General features: G+C 34.5%; 1 protein-coding gene across 5 annotated transcripts in view; it reads left to right on the top strand.

Moving 5' to 3' along the window:
- PARD3B (par-3 family cell polarity regulator beta) overlaps positions 1–19,581 on the top strand; it is a 1,277,739-nt gene that overhangs the window by 1,122,014 nt on the left and 136,144 nt on the right. For all 5 annotated transcript variants that reach the window (XM_074298957.1, XM_074298956.1, XM_074298955.1 and 2 more), the window contains one exon: positions 8,833–8,968. In XM_074298957.1, coding sequence (XP_074155058.1) covers positions 8,833–8,968 — 136 coding nt within the window. The remainder of the gene's footprint in view (positions 1–8,832; positions 8,969–19,581) is intronic.

The raw sequence follows: 19,581 nt of genomic DNA, 5'->3' as shown, positions 1-19,581 counted from the left end.
CTGCTAATGCAAGTAAAACTAAGAGATCTGGGCCGAAGGACAAAACAAGAGAAGCAGACTTAGTGAGAAGAAAGGAAATACAGGAATATGTGGAAAGATCATCAAAATCAAAGTCAGGAATGCAAAAAGGGCCATTCAGATTAGCAATCTGGGGTCACTGATACAGCATATCAGGGCCAAGGAAAGTTGGGGAAATACTGTGTTTCAAGTTAATAGTGGCAGAGAAATAATAAGGCCAACAGCACTTATAGTACCTACTGTGCCAATTGTATTATTATTCATTTGCTTCAGTCCTGTGCAACTCTTTGGGACTCCACTGGAAATTTTCTTGGTAGAGATACTGAAGTGGTTTGCCATTTCCTTCTCCAGTTCATTTTACAGATGAGGAAACTGAGGCAAACAGAGTTAAGTGATTTGCCTAGAATCACACAGCTAGGAAATGTCCAAAGTATTCAAAGCCACTATAAGTCTACCTACTGTACCAATTAGCTGTCTAGCACTCTCCTGGGTACTTTAAAACATTATCTTATTTGATCCTCACAATGACTATGGGAGATAGAAGCCATTATTATCCTCATTTATATTTAAGGAAACTGAGATTAAGTGACTTACTACCACCTCTTTTTCAGGAGATAGACAGCATGCTTCATCACTAGTTATTTGGAATTATGAGTAATCATTGCATTAGTAATAGTTCTTTTAAACATCAAAGTTGTGTTGTATGATGTTATTGTATAAATTGTTCTCCTGATTCTGCCTATTTCATTCTTTATCAATTAGTAGAAATTCAGAATGGTTCATTTAAAAAAAGATTAAGTGACATCCAATATTACAACAATATTTGGCGTGAGATTTGAATTCCAGTCTTCCTGGCTCCAGGCTCAACCAGTTATAGAAAAAGTGCCTATAGATCTTCAACAGATGATTGCACTTTATAGTCTCCCCTCCTCTACCTGACCCTGATACTTCTCAGTGGACTCAAAGAATATCATAGATCCGAGACTCAGGAGAAATGGGTCTTGACTCTGTCATTCCCTTACTACCTGCTGTTTAGTAAATTGCAAACCTTTCTGTACCTCAATAAAGACAAAATGAGATACTATTTGTGAAAGTTATTACTGGTGATAGGTGGTATTAGTGGTGGTTTTTCTGATGGGGTAAGTGGTATGGTTGTGCTGGTAGTAGTAGCAGTAGTAATAGCATTCAGTTTTCCAAATATCTAGTTACTCAATTTTTGAGCATTTCTTGTGAATCAGTAATAAACGAATCTTAGTTGAATTCAAATTTCCTCACCATAAAGATATTTTAGCAGTCTAGAGAAATCCTTGACCCTGCCTGCAACTCAAAAGTCCATGCATGAAGAACCAGCACTTTAATGAAGGCCTGACAAATTGCATACAAGTATGTAACTCTATGTTAAATGACAGGTTGTCATCATCTTATGTGACCTTGCCTGTCATACTACATAGTGTGGTTAATCTATTCACTGTGGGCAAATTAAGCCAGAAATGATTTCTACCACCAATGTGAGCTTCCACACCAATGTCACACAGAGAAAATAACAGTGACAGCCTGTCACTGAGGCTGAAGCCAGAAACCATGCCCACAGGTAGTGGCAGTGAATACTGAAAGGAGTTGGCAAAATTCATCCTGAAATTCAAATCACAAGTTAGAGTCATTCATTCATTCATTCGTTCATTCAATTGTTCATTTGTTCATTCATCCATTCATTTGATAAACATTTATTTAGTACTTCCAAAGCACTTAGAAAAGATCTACAGATTCAAAAATATATATTCTCTATCTTTAAGAGCTTCTGCTAGCTTTTAGTTTCAGATGGCACTGGCCCCAGCAATGAAAACCTTCTTGGCCAATGTACTTTTTGGAAAATGGTAATTCTCTGTAAGTAATTGGGGGCAGAGGAAGGCAAAGTGCACTACTTTCATAACCTCTTTGAATATTCACAGTGGGTCTAATCCAAAGCTATCTGAAATGAAATGAAATTTGAATAATAGTTATTAAATTCGTTTTAATCTAAGGGAGCCCAAACAAAGTAAGTACATCTTTGTGATGAAATGTTAATTAGTTGGAAGTATCAAAGTAAATGCTATGGTTATAGTTTTCACTGAATCTGAAATACTTTGGAATTAATGATACTGAACGGAGCTATAAAGGACCCTTTTATGCTTATATTTAAGAAGAAGAATAGTGGGATTGTTTATTATTCCTTGCCTCACCCATAACTCAGTGAGTTTACATAGCACTTAACAATTTACAAAATGTTTTTTCTCCTAGCAATCTTCAGACATGTGCAATATTAGTTTTATTATTACCATCATTATTATTGTTGTTGTTGTTTTCAATTTAAATATGGGGCAAGCAAGAGTAAAAACTACTTGCCCAGGCTCAAAGACCAGATTCATTCCATCCCAGGTCTTCAGACTCCAAAAGGATTTAGCATCAAATGCAATGTTTTCTGCATTACCACAGTGGAAAGTAAGCAGTTATCTTCCGAAATGTGCCTGTATATATGCCAACAAAACTCCTCTTCCCAGAACCTTGCTTTGGGCTCTGAGAAGAGGTCACAAAATAAGAGTGAATGTGATTAAATTCTATTCTATAATCAGCCATCAGTGACGATGAGCACAACAGTCTGTCAGGTGTTTTGAAAGCCTGACTTCTACTTTTGAGAAAGCCTGATATGGTCTTTCTAAAATGCAGCTCTCTCTTGTCCTGCCAAATTTGAAGTTAAAAAGCTTTGATCATCTTTGAGTTGTTTAGCTAAAAAAAAAAAATCAAGTTATGTTGACAAGTATTTTCCAAGAGTACAAAGGTGTTTTTACTCATTCCACATTGCTTTATAAATGCCAGAAATGATTTTTAATCATCAAGCATCCCCGATTCTATCTTTTAATAAATATGAAGAGTTTCATAACGTTGTATGTAGGGTGAACCCAATAACAAATTTCTTCTTTCCAAAGAGCATCTGCACTTAGTACAGAGTTTATCATATGTAAACGAGTCTCTGAGTAGTGAATTCCTTTACCCATAATATTATTATAGAATTTAAATGGTAAGCATTAAGATTTCCATCTTTGTAAAGTTGGCAAGCAGTTTGAAAGCTAGAATTAAAATTTTAAATTATCTTGACAAGAGAGTGGTTAAAGATTGATAGGAAAATGCACAAATTTCAGAAAGACCTTGTCAGTGTAGTTAGGAATGAAAAACTAATTACTAATAGAAATTAAGGGGCAGAAAAATAGATACAAAATCAGGCCTAGAAGTCATGACAAACCACATTTAAAATTTATGTGTTGGATACAGACATATATTAGAGAAGTCTAATATTAAAGGAAATAATTCTTTCATTACACTCAGAATTTTAGCTTAACATTTTAAGAAAAAGAATGGAATATTGGAATGGTTCCAGAAGGCAATAATAATTGGTTCTCTTCTCAAAGAAAATTGTGGAGAGTGGTATGGAATATACAAGGGGAGAATATCTGTATGTAGTATTGTATGTATTCATTAGTTTTTGTTCTTTGGTGGTGTGAGGAGAAAGGAGGGGCTGCACGGTTTGTGTTTGCTACATGTGTGTTAGAGCTTTCTCTTCTAAATTTTCTTACCAAGCCTTATTCTCCCAGCTGGTAATTGATGACCAATTCAGAATCTCTGGAGCTGGTCCAATCTTCCAGTCCAGCATGGATCTCTCATCTGCCCAGATTTCTGGGTAGAAAATTATTGTTCTCTTGCTCAAGGAGAATAGCAAAACATCAACAAGAATCATAGTTTTTGTTTCTGTATCACTTTATTGTTACAATGCACTTTTAGAGACATCTTCTCATTTGATGTAGCATGTCTAGGAGTTAGGTGGCACAGCATCCATTATCTCCACATTAAATATGGGGAAACTAAAGTTTCGAATCCTTAAATAAACCCAAAATTCAAATTGTCACTGTTCCCTGTGTAAATTTGGGTAATCTCTATGAATATCAGTTTCCCTATGTATCAATTGAAGTATTTAAACTAGATGACCTATAACTTGCTTTCCAAGCCCATAATGATAAGTTTGTGATTCCATACCTGGTACATAAAAAATATTTGTTCTTATTTTGTCATTTCATTCATGTCCAACTCTTCATGACCCCATTTGGGGATTTTTTTGTGGCAAAGATACGGAACTGGTTTGCCATTTTCTTCTTTTCCAAATGCAAAAACTGAGACAAACAGGGTTAAGTGACTTGTCCAGGGTCACACAGCTAGTAAAAGTTTGAAGTCAGATTTGAATTTAGGAAGTTGAATTTTCCTGAGTAAGCCTATACATTTCACCACTTAGCTGCCCTAAATATTCTAATTAGTCAATTATAAATTTATAAGATGACTTAATTACAAGCAACTTATGTGAGATATGCTTATATTCACACATATGCATATGTATGTTTGTTGATTACAGTATCAGTTTTAGATTATATACTCTCAGATCAGGTCTTTACCATATATGTATAATTTTTGGTATAATTAGCACAGCACCATCTACAATAGGATCATACATTTAGAGCTGGAAGAAATCTCAAAAGTATTCAAATTTAACCCTACATTTTACAGATCAGGATATTAAGGCTCGGGTCTTCTGACTTCAAGACCAGCGATCTTTCTTCTATACATTGATGCTTCTCATGAACAGTTTTTACATTTCTTAGATGTCAAGCTGATTTTAAGGGCTGTTAGGTAGCACAATGGATAAAGCACCAGACCAGGAGTCAGGAAGACCAGAGTTTAAACTTGAATTCAGACACTTACTAGCTTTGTGACTCTAGGCAAGACACTTCCCCCTGTTTGCCTCAATTTCCTCATCTGTAAAATGACAAAGAGAAGGAAATGGCAATTGCCAAGAAAATTCCCAAAAGGAGTCACAAAGAGTTGGATGTAATAAAAAACAACTGAACAATTAAAAAAAATTACCTTCTCCATCCCCTAAGATATATACTAAGAATATACTAATATCATTCCATTGGTATTATATTAAATTAGTGTGCTATATATAGTGAGAAACCAAAAAAAAGATACATGTGTATTTACCATTTATTACTTCATCTATTTTAACATACTCTAACTCTTGAGTAAGTGAGAGTATAAAGAGGCAAGAGAATGTCTATTGAGTTTGGGTTGGGTTGAGTCTCTCACTAGAGACTTATGCATGAGGTCCTTACAACTTTCTTTAAAATATAGACATGTGGGAAAAGGTGCCCCTTGACAATAGAAAGTAAGGCATTTTATCCTTAGATAGTTTTTATAACTTTTGGGGGGGTTTTCATGTTTTCTTCTCTGAGGCTGGGCTGCTTTTCTGGGGTAAAATAGGCATGTTCTCACAAGCTATAGGGAATTCTCTGAATTCTAAATAGCTGAATTTGTTTTCCTTCCTTGTTCCCTATACTTGAGAACTACAATCTGATCAAACCCATATTTTTTAATTTATGTATTTATAGGCATATGGGAGAATGGTTTACAGGCAATGTATGATTTTTTCACTACAAATATAGGAAAATTGTGAATTTTTTTTTAATATTGCCTTATCAGTTTCTTACTTTTTTTTATTACTGATGACTTCATTCTGTTTGAATTCAATGCTTCAGTTTCTTTGGGGTAAACTAATAGATTATGTATGCGATATTTGCACAGCATTGATTGAATTCATCTGGTGAGTTTGAATGTGGTTCATATATTCACGTAATTGTCAGAAGCCAAGTTGAAATTCAGAACTGTTGCATGAGCATTGGATCGGGAATCTTATTCATCTCACATTACTCAACAGTGAGTGAAGCTATTTTATAATATAACATTACTTTTTTATGCCTGTCTATGGTTTAAAAAAAGGAATATTGGTTTTTTCTTTTTTTTTCTTAAATATTGAGGGAGGTTTTTGTTGGCTTTTTTTTTAATAAAACACTGCAGTGAAGCATAGTAGGAAACTATTTACTTGTGGTTTGGAATGATTTTTAACATGTCTAAATAAAAAAAGGATCTGCAATATTGGAGGTTTGGTTTTTACCAGAGAAATAATGGGCAACTAAATTAATAAGCTTTCGTGAAAAACCTTTTCCTGGGTACTTCCTCATTACTTTGGATTAGAAATAGAAACTATGGCCCTGCCTTCTTCAAAGTCTTTGTAATCTAAATAGAGAACACTCCTCTTTTAAAAGATCTGAGCCATTATTTTTCCCACTAAGATTCACAGATATAATTTGCATCTCTTTTTGGCAATACCAAGATGTAACCAGGTTGGTGCCTTTAATGGGGCCTGCTGTGACATTTGTTGTTTAAAAAGTGAATATAATAGATGCCCTTTCTCTTTGTCCATTCCCAGCCTCCAATTCTTGGCTTCTAAAAAAAATCAAATATGAAATCTGGGAGCTTAATAATATCAATAGCTGAATAGTACTAGAGGGTTTCAAAGCATTTTACATACATTATCTTATTTCATCTTAATGACCAAACTGAGAGGTAGGACGTCCAGATACTCTATTTGATAGATGAGGGAACCAAAGCACAGAGAATTTAAGTGATTTGTTCAAGATCATACAAGCAAGGTCTTCTGATTATCAACTGTTTCTGTTACCCTAGAGAGGCAGTATGTAGAACTGCTGGTCTCAAGGGTCAGCAAATCTGGTTTCAAGTCTTTGCTCTGACACTAATGATGTGATGTTAGCCATCTCACATAATTTCTCCAGTTGCCTCATCTGTGAAGTGCAGATATACCGATACTCAGTACCTCTTGAGGTTTTGATGAAGAAAGTATTTAGTGAACAAGCTATACCAGATGTCCCAAAAGTCTTAGTGCAGTCTTTTTTTTTTCCCATTTTCATGGCTTAAAACTGGTCTAAAACTTTTGGAACACCCTGTATAATTTTGGTTTGATGATGTCATCAATTTTGTTTTTATCCTTTTATGATCCGACCTGTTCCCTAATGAAAGGAAATTCTGTTCCCTCACTCACCTTTTGACTGGTGTGACATTTTAATTTCTCTTTCCCACACCTGCCTTATTATACTTTGGGTCAGCAACCATTCTCCTCCCCTATCTTCTATGATTAATTCTTCCTCTTTATCTTAGAGAACACAGAGAAGCAGGCAAGGTAGAACTGAATTAAGTAAGCTTTTTGGAGGATGGAGCCTCCATGAATGAAAGGAAAAATGGAGGAGAAAACAAGCTATGGGGGAGGCATAGAGGCATAAAGTATGGACACGTGGCAATTTGATTTTTTGCCCTCAGATTACCTCACTTGCTTCACATAAATGCCACAGCTCCCTGGTTCTGCTTAACTCTTACATTCTAAATTTTTTATTTTTGCTTTTTTCATTCCTTTCTTAGCTTTACTTCTTACCCCCTAACCTGAAAATTCTGACTCTTTTATTAAAAGGTAACTATCTCACACTAATAGACTTAAGAGACAAAATGGCATAGGATTCAGAAAGATATGAGATCAAGTTTATATATACTGATTTATGTATCTTGTACATTACAAGCAACAGTTAATTATTCTAAAGTAAAAATTTTATTGGTAAAGGATGTTTATGGGAGTTACCTACATCAGTGAAATCACAAATCCCAACAAACAAACAAAACAGAAAGAAAACAAAGAACTGTGTAGGGAGCCAGTTTAACTTAAAAGATAGAAACCCAACCCTATAGTTAAGAAGTCCCACCTTTGATACATATTGTCATTGCTAAGAAACCCCCAGAAGGGTTATGAAGAGTTGGATATGACTGAAAATGACTGAAAAACAACAAAAACTATGTGACCATGAGCAAATTATTATCAGTATCTCTAGTAACTTTCTTTTTTAAATTTTTAAATAGTATTTCATTTGTCCAAATACATGCAAAGATAGTTTTCAACATTCATCTTTGTAAAACTTTGTACTCCAGATTTTTCTCCCCACTCTCCAAGATAGCAAGCAATCTGATATAGGTTAAATGTGAAATTTTCTAAACATATTTCCATATTCATCATACTATACAAGAAAAATCAGGTCAAAAAGGGGGGGGAAACAAGGGGGAAAAGCAAATAAACATCAATAAAATAGGTGAAAATACTATGCTTTGAGTCACATTCAGTCTTCATAGTTCTCTTTCTCAATGGATGGCATTTTCCATCACAAGTCTATTGGAATTGCCTTGAATTATCTCATTGTGATTTAACTTCATTTAAACTTCTTTTGCCTCAGTTTCCTCATCTGGAAAATAGGATATCTAGCTTCCAGGAAGATAAATAGAAATCAAATGAAATAATACATGTAAAGTATTTTTTTAAAAACCTTAAAATGTATGAATATTCACTATGATTAATTCTAATTTAATCAATATTGTTATGTTAATAAATGTTATTAATTTTCTTACTTATATTTTCCCAGATAAATGAAATTATAGATTTGAACCCTCCCCCCCAAAAAAGGAATGGACTTTTACAAATCCATAGGGACTTTCATTTGGAAAAATAAGATAATTGTGCAATGTAAAAATATAGTCAAGCTCTCTAGTTATCTGATCATAAGAACATAACGTTAACAACTTTAATCTCCATAAGAGGTCAGGATATTAATTGAATATCCCACTCAAGAAGTATATATTATTTGTAAGCCTATTTTAAAATTTTGCATTATTATTTTTATCTTTTCTCTGCCTTGCTTGAATGGCATTATGAGACCTTCTAAATTCACACAGGCCATCTCTATAAAATTATAAGCCTTTTTGACAAGTAGAGCAAAAAATCAGATTTTCAACAGTGTTGTGCGTTTGTGTAAGCATCTTTTCATGAAGTCATTCATTTTCCAGTGGCCGCCCCACAAGTGGATGTGCCGACCGAATCCAGAAATTACGCAAGGAATACCACCAAGCCAGAAGAGAAGGCTTTTCTTTATACGAAGATGAGGAAGTAAGAGCAAGGCCTTCTGATTATGAGCAGCATTGGGTAAGTTTCTGCCTGGTCCTAATTACAGAAGTCTTTCTTAATATAAAAGTTGTAAATGCACTGTACTCTTTAAGGAATTTTCCAGTTTCTAGCTGTATCAAGTTAGCTTAACGACTTGGGTTTCATAGACATGGAAATTCTGCAGACAACACCCTGACTTCTCATTGGAATTGTTTACATATATCAAACCACACTAATCTACAGTAGTTCCTTTTAATTGCTCTCATATTTAGCCTACTGCCACCACCATTGAACTTGTATACTTGTAGATATGGGTAGAGTATATCTCCACCTCTTTAGCAATACAAGGAAATTACTCCCTATCTACTGCATCTAAGTTTTTGCCTTCCATATCTTGGGTCATAGGACTTTGAGTAATCAAGAATAGATAATGCAAATAATCCCATCCTCAATAATAAGTAAAAAAAATAGTTGAAGTGAGTCATCAGAATTAGTGAAAGAAATATAATTTTTAAATAGAGGCGACATTGCTTGCAAGTATTACATATTGAGTTTATAAATTGACTTTTGAACAATTCACATTATGATTGCTCTAGAATCCTGGAGCCTTTGTTTAGAAGTAAGCAATATTTTCGATCAGAAAGAACTGTGTATGTCTTGTCATTTCAAATCCTTTATCTTTCAGGGGACAGGAAGATTTATCATAAAATTCCAGATGGCTGTCTGCCATAGGTTTTGTTACATGAAGTGGCAAGGATATCTCTCTCTCCTGTTCTCTTCCTCTGCTTTCATGTAATGTAGGATAAACATGGCATTGGATATCCCAGCAGAGTTGAGACTTCTGGGGAACGAATGATCATATTTTAATCATCAAGTCTTTGTTCATAATACCTCCAGCTCCCAACTTCTTCCCAAATCCCCCTTTTCCCTCCTCCAACCCCAAAGTTTCCTATGTTGTTTTTAATTAAAAGGCACTGGTGTTCTATAATTGGTGGGCCCCAAAACACCAACTCAGAGAAATTAATACTATTGGGGAAGGGAGGAGAAACAAAAGAAATGTTTTCACTTTCTTCATTAATAAACCAAAACAGAAGCAGTGTCCTTGTAGAGGAAATATAGACTTTCAATAAATCATAATCCCACCCATCATTATTGAGTTTATACTTTGGGTGGGGGTAGGGGATCAGATACGAACACAGGCAGCTACAACATATAATATTACTTGATGAGCACATTAGAGAGTTTAAAAACAGTATTTTTATGTTAGAAACCAACAGGCAGTGATCAGAGATGGTATTTCTGTTAGATGCTAGGAATTCAACAGCAAAGGGAAAGGAGCTCCTTCCAGGCCTGGGGAATTGTATAAACAAAGTCATGGAGATATATTGCTGAGATCACACTTTCAGACCTAAAAGCCAGTCTAGTCTATATCTCAGAGCAAAATTGAGCCTGATTATGTACATGTTTTCCTTTAATTTTCATTTTCAGAGTATTTACAGAGTAAATGCTCTGTAGTAATATCACTAAATAAACTTGAGGTTTGGTTTTTTAAAGACTAATTTTGGCCTCATAATAATTATGCCAGAGGAAATTCATTGACCAGATGGACCTCTTTAAGTCATGAATCAAATAGCAGTTCCATCCAGTCAATATATCCCACTAAGGACTAGGGATCTGACCCCAGGTACTTAGAAAAGGGGTTGGCACTTTTAAATAAATAAATCATAATTGCTATTAATTTTATTATAAAAGATGTCAGAATTGAATAGGTTTATTTTTTCAGGAAAAAACACAGAATCTGGAGTCTTGCATAGAAAGGTATATGTAAAAGGACAAGCCTTACTTAAATTGGTCCCCTTTAAATAGGGTTAAGTTACTTAGGTATAGCATAGAAAAGATATTTAACAACGACACTGAAATATTTAGCTTAGGTAAACAGTGCACCCTTCTTGCCTTAGCAGGGGACTGTGTGATAGTTCAAGTGGTCTTGAAACATCGAACAAGGCTGACAGACCTAACTCTTTATAGGGCCTTTTTGTGACCTAAGAAAGCAGGAAGCATGGTTATGCTGGGAGAAGCTCTTTTTTGTGTGTGATTACTTAAAAATTAGCCTTTTTTAATTTTTTTTTTACTGAAGCTTTTTATTTTCAAAACATATGCAAGGATAATTTTCACCATTGACCCTTGCAATCATGTTCTAATTTCCTCCCCCCTTCCCTCCACCACCTTCCCTAGATGGCAAGTAATCCAAAATATGTTAAACATGGTAAAAAAATATGTAAATCTGATATAGGCATACATATTTATACAATTAATTATCTTGCTGCACAAGAAAAATCAGGTCAAAAAGGAAAAAAATTAAGAAAGAAAATAAAATTCAAGCAAAATTCTTTGTCAAGAAAACAAAATTTTCACTTTTAAGGAAGTAAAAATGCTACATTATGATCCACACTCATTTCCTACAGTCCTTTTCTCTGGGTGTAGATGGCTCTCATCATTACAAGTTCATTGGAACAAGCCTGAATTGTCATTGTTGTGAAGAGCCACGTGGGAACAGCTCTTAAGTTTAGGAAAGCCAATTGTTAAATTTCCATTGTGAACATTTAGACTTCAGAAATCAACAAATGATACACATCAGGACTTGATTTATTGTTTTATTGATTATTCAGACTTAATAGAGTATGAGGATAGTGTTAATAATTCGTATTAAACTTAAAGTGTGCCATGCACACATTTTTTTTCCTTTTCAGAAAGTCAGTTATTCAACATTTACCAGCATACACTTGCTAGAAAGCTACATCACCATTGCAATAGGCAGCCAGGAAGCTGCACCAAGGGAGGCAAGGCTTGAATCTTGGCTCTCTAGACCTAGAGAAAACTTTGTCACCTTTCAGGGGAAAACTAGAGTGATGGGAACCTCATGGATAGTAGTCTTCTCACAGACTGGTGAACATTCATCTTTGATCACAGTTTCCTCATTGCCACAGAAAAGAAAAGAAATGTCACAGCACAAGCCTTGCTTTAAATTAGAACACAAAGCCAGAAGATGATTCTCTGAATTGAGCATCCTATCTCCCACCTTCAGCATTTGTATCATCTCTTCCCCAGTACAAAGTGTCTACTAATATCCACCTTTCAGATACGCTTCTCATATTTTCCCCAATTAGAAGCCTTCTCTCCAGATTTTCTTGGAGAGCACTGTTTACATCTGTATTCTACCTCCATTTCATCCTATTTAGGATCTCAATGATCCAAGAATATGTCAACAATTAATTAATTAATAATAGTTAAAATTTACATTATACTTTAAGATTTGCACAGATCTTTACATATTTAATTTAAACTTAACAAGCCAGTAAGAGTTATTATTGTCCCCATTTTACATATGAGAAAACTGAATCTGTGAAGAGTTAATTGATTTTGTGTCACTCCCCCTCAGTGCCTTGCCCTGGCATCTTGGTGATTAACAAATATTAGAAGCTAAGCACATTGAGAGTAGGATTGTTTCTTTTTTTTTTTTTTTTTTTTTTTTTTTTTTTTTTTTTGGTCTTTGTAGTTACAGAAGCCATCCTTGAACAAATGCTTGTTGATTGGCTCATTGATAAAGAAAAAGTAATGAAGTCAGGGAGAGCTTTGGGTCATACTGTGTGTGTGTGTGTGTGTGTGTGTGTGTGTGTGAGTTTCCCATGCTTTGAGCAGTTTGAACTTTGTCAAGAGTGGCCAATGTTTCTGTTTCAAGGAAAATAAGTTTTCTGTCCAGCTGGATTCTAAGACATTGCATCCTCACACCAGAAAGCCCACTGTCATAAAAGAAGAGAGCGTTCATTGTGCTGGAGGTTTTCCAATATGTATCTTTGAAATCACAGGCACTCTTCCCTCCTCTCCCCCCCTTCCCAAGCTAAAGAAAAGCATTTGTACCTTCTGCCCAAGAATTAAAAAAATAAGCCTGGGAAACTTGACCATAATGGTGCAACCCTCAGGGGCTGCCAATATACTGCTTGAGCCTCTTGTAGAATCCTGGGGGGCAAAGGACATGAGAATTCACATTTCATTCCTGTCAGTCAAATCCTTCCAATAAGGCAGAACTTTGGGAGCCAAGTACGGTCACTATTGAAGAATACTAAACTCTTCAAAATTATCTGATAAATAAAGGTCATACAATACACCTTTTTTTTTTAAATCAGATGCTGCCCACTACATCTCTGTGGATCCAGAAATGGGCACTGAAAGCTCACGAACTTATGTCCATCTGATTAAGATGACCCTCAAGTGTCCTTTCACTGACACCATAACACAACAGAATTTCTGATATTCTGACTGGGACAGGGGGAAAGGGGAAAGAATTATCTCACAATGTACTTAAAAAAAAAAAAAAAGGATAAATTGATTAAAAGTACCCAATAGGCTTAAAAGCCAGTATTGTGAGAGAAAGTGATCTCATGACAGGCAATCAGGATCCATAAATGTTTTAAAATGAGGTCAAAAATTCATCTTAAATAAGGCTGCTATTCTATGTCCCTCCCTGGGTTGTTCATTTTTTTCCTCTGTTCTTCTTTGTTGTTTTCTATACAATTTTTAAACAAGAATTCATTCCTTCCCATCTCTGTTTCGCCCCCCCCCCCCCCACATTCAGGGCTCAAATTCGGTGATGTGGTTTTTTTTTTTCCTTTTTTCTAAGGAGCCCCTGAATTATTCAATTCACTCTTTTAAAGTAGATAAATACGCGCAGATTGCAGTGTTTGTAAAATCTCACTTGAAACTTCAAGATCCTTTTCAGTTGGTCTGTTGGGGAATTTGTTGTTTCATTGTTGGTTTGTTTTTCCTCCTGCTGTTTTCCTGTCTGTGAAAAGCTATGGAGCCAAAGTCACAAGAATTAGATGGTGGCAAGTGAAATAGCTTAACATGTTTTTATGGGCCCAATTAAGCAGGCTAGATATGCTAGCTGTGAAGTGTTAATATTTGCCAAAGGAAAAAGAAATACCTGTTATCTTTGTTAGTATTTTATTTTCTGGAAAACTTGTTAAGATTGCCACAGTCCTTTGACAACTGGGTGCCTTTCTTACTGGAATGTAAAGGCTTGCTGTTTGAATACTAGAAAAACAAATAACTTATGAGTAATTGGAGAAATCAGTAGAAAGTTTTTTATTTTTTTAGAATTTCTTCAATAAGCAGATAAATTGGAAAAGTGTACATAAATGAGAGGTATATAGATGTGTGAAGTTAGAAGGGAGAGTGTGAGTCTAACCATGTTGAGGGGAAAATTGGATTTTAGTAACTTATTTAGTTACTTAGGTTAGTAAGCTAATAACTAATGTGATATTATCAAGAGATGCATGTTGGGATAGAAGATAAAAAGTTTTCCTTAGAAGCAGGGAGGGCTTTGGGTCATACCATATGTGTGACTCTGGGCAATTCAATTAACCTTTCAGTGCCTCTGGTGTCTCATACAAGTTGCAGAGTAGGTACCGATATGGATTAGTCCAAGGGCAAAACTCATTAAGCATTCTCTATATCAATGAAATCACAAGTCTATTCCACATCTTTAAAAACAAAACAAAACAAAACAAAACAAAATAAAAAAAACAACAAAAAAAAAAAACAACCTCTTATAGACTGTCTACAGAGTTTTTTAGCTATAGCAATTCTGGAAATATAGGTGTGATCCTAAAACCAAAAAGATCCCAAACCAACACCATGTTAGAGCCTTGGAATCCTCAAGAATGATATTGTAGAATTCATTCATAGTTTTACATCCTCTAGTCCCTTAAGGTCCAGCTTCTTAAACTGTGGTTCATGACCCCCACATGGGTCTCACAACTGAATGCAGTGATAAAATTATAATTTATTATCAGTCAATGTTTAATTTACATACTTATGTTTTATACCTATATATACCTGGGATCATAATAATTTCTTGGGCAAAATGGGATCGCAAGCGGAAAAAGTTTAAGAAGCCCTGCCTTAAGGTAATTATAACCTCGATGTAGAGATGATGGGATGAATAAACTAAATTCCGCTTGCCACATTTTAGGAAGAACATTGGCAAACTGGATCAGGATGGGGGAAGAACTGGAGGCCATGCCCTAAGAACATCCAGAGAGATATTTAGCATAGGGAAGAGACCATTTAAAGATTATAAAATAGCTTTCCTCTGATACTTGGAGAGCTGCCTTTTGTCTTCCACAAAATTAAAGAACTGAGGACAAAAGCTAAAATATTTCCACTGTATATAATGGAACTCTTTCTAATAAACAAAACTGTCCAGAAGGCAAATACACAGTATATAGAGATAGTGAATTTCTCTCACTGTTCATTATCAGGCAGGCTCTGCTTGACCACTTGTAAGGTATTCTCTTGTAGAAAATTATATCTTATACTTTATGTTATTATATTATATTATATATCTATATTATTGTATATGTAATATATTATATATTATAATGTTTTATGTTATACCTTATATCTTTTATATAACATACATATATATAGTATATCTTATATCTTTCCTCACTCCATTTCATCCCCCACTTAGTTACCAAAGTGATTTTTCTAAAGCCTACATTTATGTCCCTTCCCTTCTCAATGAGCCTTTTAGCAGATCCCTATCACTTTCAGGATCAAATATGAAATCTTCTGTTTTATATTTTAAAGGTCTTTATGAATTGGTGACTTATCATCTTCCCAGTTTTTTTAACATTTCACTTTCCTCTATACATATTATGCTCCATTTACATTGGCCTAATTGCAATTCTTAGAGGACCACAATCTATCTTCTATCTATATGCATTTGCATTGTCTGTGCCTTTTACCTGGAATTTTCTGTCCTCTCTCTTCTGCCTTTTAGTTTCTCAAACATGGTTTTCTTCAAACCTCCACTCACCCTATATTTTCCTAGTAGTCTATCTGATTAAAATGTAAGTTCCTTGAGAAACAGGACTACTTTTTGTCTTTGCATTCCCAGTCTGGCACAAAGTAACTGTTTACTAAATTATTTGTTAGCTTGCAAACTGATGTTAGATTTTACAAAATGCTTTCCCCATAACAACCTTAAGAAATAAAGGTACAAGTATCGTTAACCTCGTTTACATAGGAAGAAACTGAGTCTCAGAACAGGGTGGTAACTTGTTACAGCATCACATTAAATATCAAAATAAAAATCTAAAATTAGTATTATTTCCATTTTGCCATGTTGCCTCTAAAATCTTAAAATGATCATTGTAATTCACTTTTTAAAAACCCTAAGTGATAAGTAAAATTTGATCATCTATATTTTTATTATAAAGCAAGAGGTTCTCAGTCTGGAGATGTATGAATTTAGATAGTGAAAAAAATCTCATTTTAATTTCACTATATTTAAACTGAAATATAGAATTTCTATTTATTGTGAATGTAAGTAATAGCCATTATTCTAAGAAGGAGTATATGGAATTCACCAGACTAAGGACACACACACACACACACACACACACACACACACACACACACACACTCTGAAGTAGGAGGAAAATAAAAGAAATTTAAAGAGAAAAAAAATTCTGGTGTTATGTTTATTATTAAAAGATTTCATTTTTTTTTGTTTTCTGGGATAAAATTAAATATATTTCACTCATGGAAGTCTTGTCTTCTTTTCAATATTACTCAAAGTTTGGTAGAAAAAAGAAACATTTAAAAGGAATCTCTATTTTGCAATGTGGACGTGTTATCTTCCAAAATTTAGTTTTTAAGTCATTTGTTTGGAAATTGGAATATATTTTCCAAAAAATGAATTTTCTAAATGGATGGTTAAGTTTCTATCCCACGAAAGCATTTTTAACTCATAACATAGCTGTACTATAAAACTAATAATACTTACCATAAAACTAATCTGACAGTTTATTTTTTTAATTAATAATTTTTATTATATATATATTTTTATAATATTATCCCTTGTATTCATTTTTCCAAATTATCCCCCCCTCCCTCTATTCCCTCCCCCCGATGACAGGCAATCCCATACATTTTACATGTGTTACAATATAGCCTAGATACAATACATGTGTGTAAATACCATTTTCTTGTTGCACATTAAGCATTAGATTCCGAAGGTACATGCAACCTGGGCAGACAGATATTAGTGCTAACAATTTACATTCACTTCCCAGTGTTTCTTCTCTGGGTGTAGCTACCTCTGTCCATCATTGATCAACTGGAAGTGAGTTGGCTCTTCTTTATGTTGAAGATCTCCACTTCCATCAGAATACATCCTCATACAGTATTGTTGTTGAAGTGTACAGTGATCTTCTGGTTCTGCTCATTTCACTCAGCATCAGTTGATTTAAGTCTCTCCAGGCCTCTCTGTATTCCTCCTGCTGGTCATTTCTTACAGAGCAATAATATTCCATAACCTTCATATACTACAATTTACCCAACCATTCTCCAACTGATGGACATCCATTCATCCTCCAGTTTCTAGCTACAACAAAAAGAGCTGCCACAAACATTTTGGCACATATATGTCTCTTTCCGCTCTTTAGTATTTCTTTGGGATATAATCCCAATAACAGCAATGCTGGGTCAAAGGGTAAGCACAGTTTGATAACTTTTTGGGCATAGTTCCAAATTGCTCTCCAGAATGGCTGGCTTCTTTCACAACTCCACCAGCAATGTATCAGTGTCCCAGTTGCCCCACATCCCCTCCAACATTCATCATTATTTGTTCCTGTCATCTTAGCAAATCTGACAGGTGTGTAGTGGTATCTCAGAGTTGTCTTAATTTGCATTTCTCTGATCAGTAGTGATTTGGAACACTCTTTCATGTGAGTGGATATAGTTTCAATTTCTTCATCTGAGAATTGTCTGTTCATATCCTTTGACCATTTATCAATTGGAGAATGGTTCGGTTTCTTATAAATTAGGGTCAGTTCTCTATATATTTTGGAAATGAGACCTTTGTCAGAACCTTTGTTTTTAAAAATATTTTCCCAATTTGTTACTTCCCTTCTAATCTTGTTTGCATTAGTATTATTTGTACAGAAACTTTTTAGTTTGATGTAATCAAAATCTTCTATTTTGTGATCAATAATGATCTCTAGTTCTCCTCTGGTCATAAATTCCTTCCTCCTCCACAAGTCTGAGAGGTAGATTATCCTCTGTTCCTCTAATCTATTTATTATCTCACTCTTTATGCCTAAATCATGGACCCATTTTGATCTTATCTTGGTATATGGTGTTAAGTGTGGATCCATATCTAATTTCTGCCATACTAATTTCCAGTTTTCCCAACAGTTTTTTCCGAATAATGAATTTTTATCCCTAATGTTGGTATCTTTGGGTTTGTCAAAGATTAGATTGCTATAGATGTACCCTTTTTTGTCCTTTGTATCTAATCTGTTCCACTGATCTACCGGTCTATTTCTTAGCCAATACCAAATGGTTTTGGTGACTGCTGCTATATAATATAGCTTTAGATCAGGTACACTTAGACCACCTTCCTCTGAGTTTTTTTTCATTAGTTCCCTTGCAATTCTTGACCTTTTATTCTTCCATATGAATTTTGTTGTTATTTTTTCTAGGTCATTGAAATAGTTTCTTGGGAGTCTGATTGGTATAGCACTAAATAAATAGATTAGTTTGGGGAGTATTGTCATCTTTATTATATTCGCTCGGCCTATCCAAGAGCACTGAATGTCTTTCCAATTATTTAAATATGATTTTATTTTTGTGGCAAGTGTTTTGTAATTTTTCTCATATAATTCCTGACTTTTCTTTGGTAGATGGATTCCCAAATACTTTATACTCTCAACATTTGTTTGGAATGGAATTTCTCTTTGTATCTCTTGCTGTTGCATTTTGTTAGTGATATATAAAAATGCCGAGGATTTATGTGGATTTATTTTGTATCCTGCCACTTTGCTGAAATTTTGAATTATTTCTAGTAGCTTTTTAGCAGAGTCTTTGGGGTTCTCTAAGTATACCATCATGTCATCTGCAAAGAGTGATAGTTTGATTTCCTCATTTCCTACTCTAATTCCTTGAATCTCTTTCTCGGCTCTTATTGCCGAGGCTAGCGTTTCTAGTACTATATTGAATAGTAATGGTGATAGTGGGCAACCTTGTTTCACTCCTGATCTTACTGGGAAAGGTTGCAGTTTATTTCTATTGCATATTATGCTTACTGACGGTCTTAAATATATGCTCCTGATTATTCTAAGGAATAGTCCATTTATTCCTATACTCTCAAGAGTTTTTAGTAGGAATGGATGTTGGATTTTGTCAAATGCTTTTTCTGCATCTATTGAGATGATCATATGGTTCTTATTAATTTGATTATTAATATGGTCAATTATATTAATAGTTTTCCTAATATTAAACCAGCCCTGCATTCCTGGAATAAATCCTACTTGATCATAGTGTATTATCCTGGAGATGATTTTCTGAAGTCTTTTTGCTAATATCTTATTTAAGATTTTAGCATCAATATTCATTAAGGAGATTGGTCTATAATTTTCTTTCTCAGTTTTCGATCTACCTGGTTTAGGTATCAGTACCATGTCTGTGTCATAAAAGGAGTTTGGTAGGACTCCTTCATCCCCTATTTTTTCAAATAATTTATATAACATTGGGGCTAATTGTTCTTTAAATGTTTGGTAGAATTCACATGTGAATCCATCTGG

The sequence above is a fragment of the Sminthopsis crassicaudata genome, chromosome 3 (genome assembly GCF_048593235.1).
Source record: "Sminthopsis crassicaudata isolate SCR6 chromosome 3, ASM4859323v1, whole genome shotgun sequence".
Classification (NCBI taxonomy): Eukaryota; Metazoa; Chordata; class Mammalia; order Dasyuromorphia; family Dasyuridae; genus Sminthopsis; species Sminthopsis crassicaudata.
The sequence above is the reverse complement of the archived record's forward strand: the minus strand, read 5'-3'. Positions and strand labels throughout refer to the sequence as shown.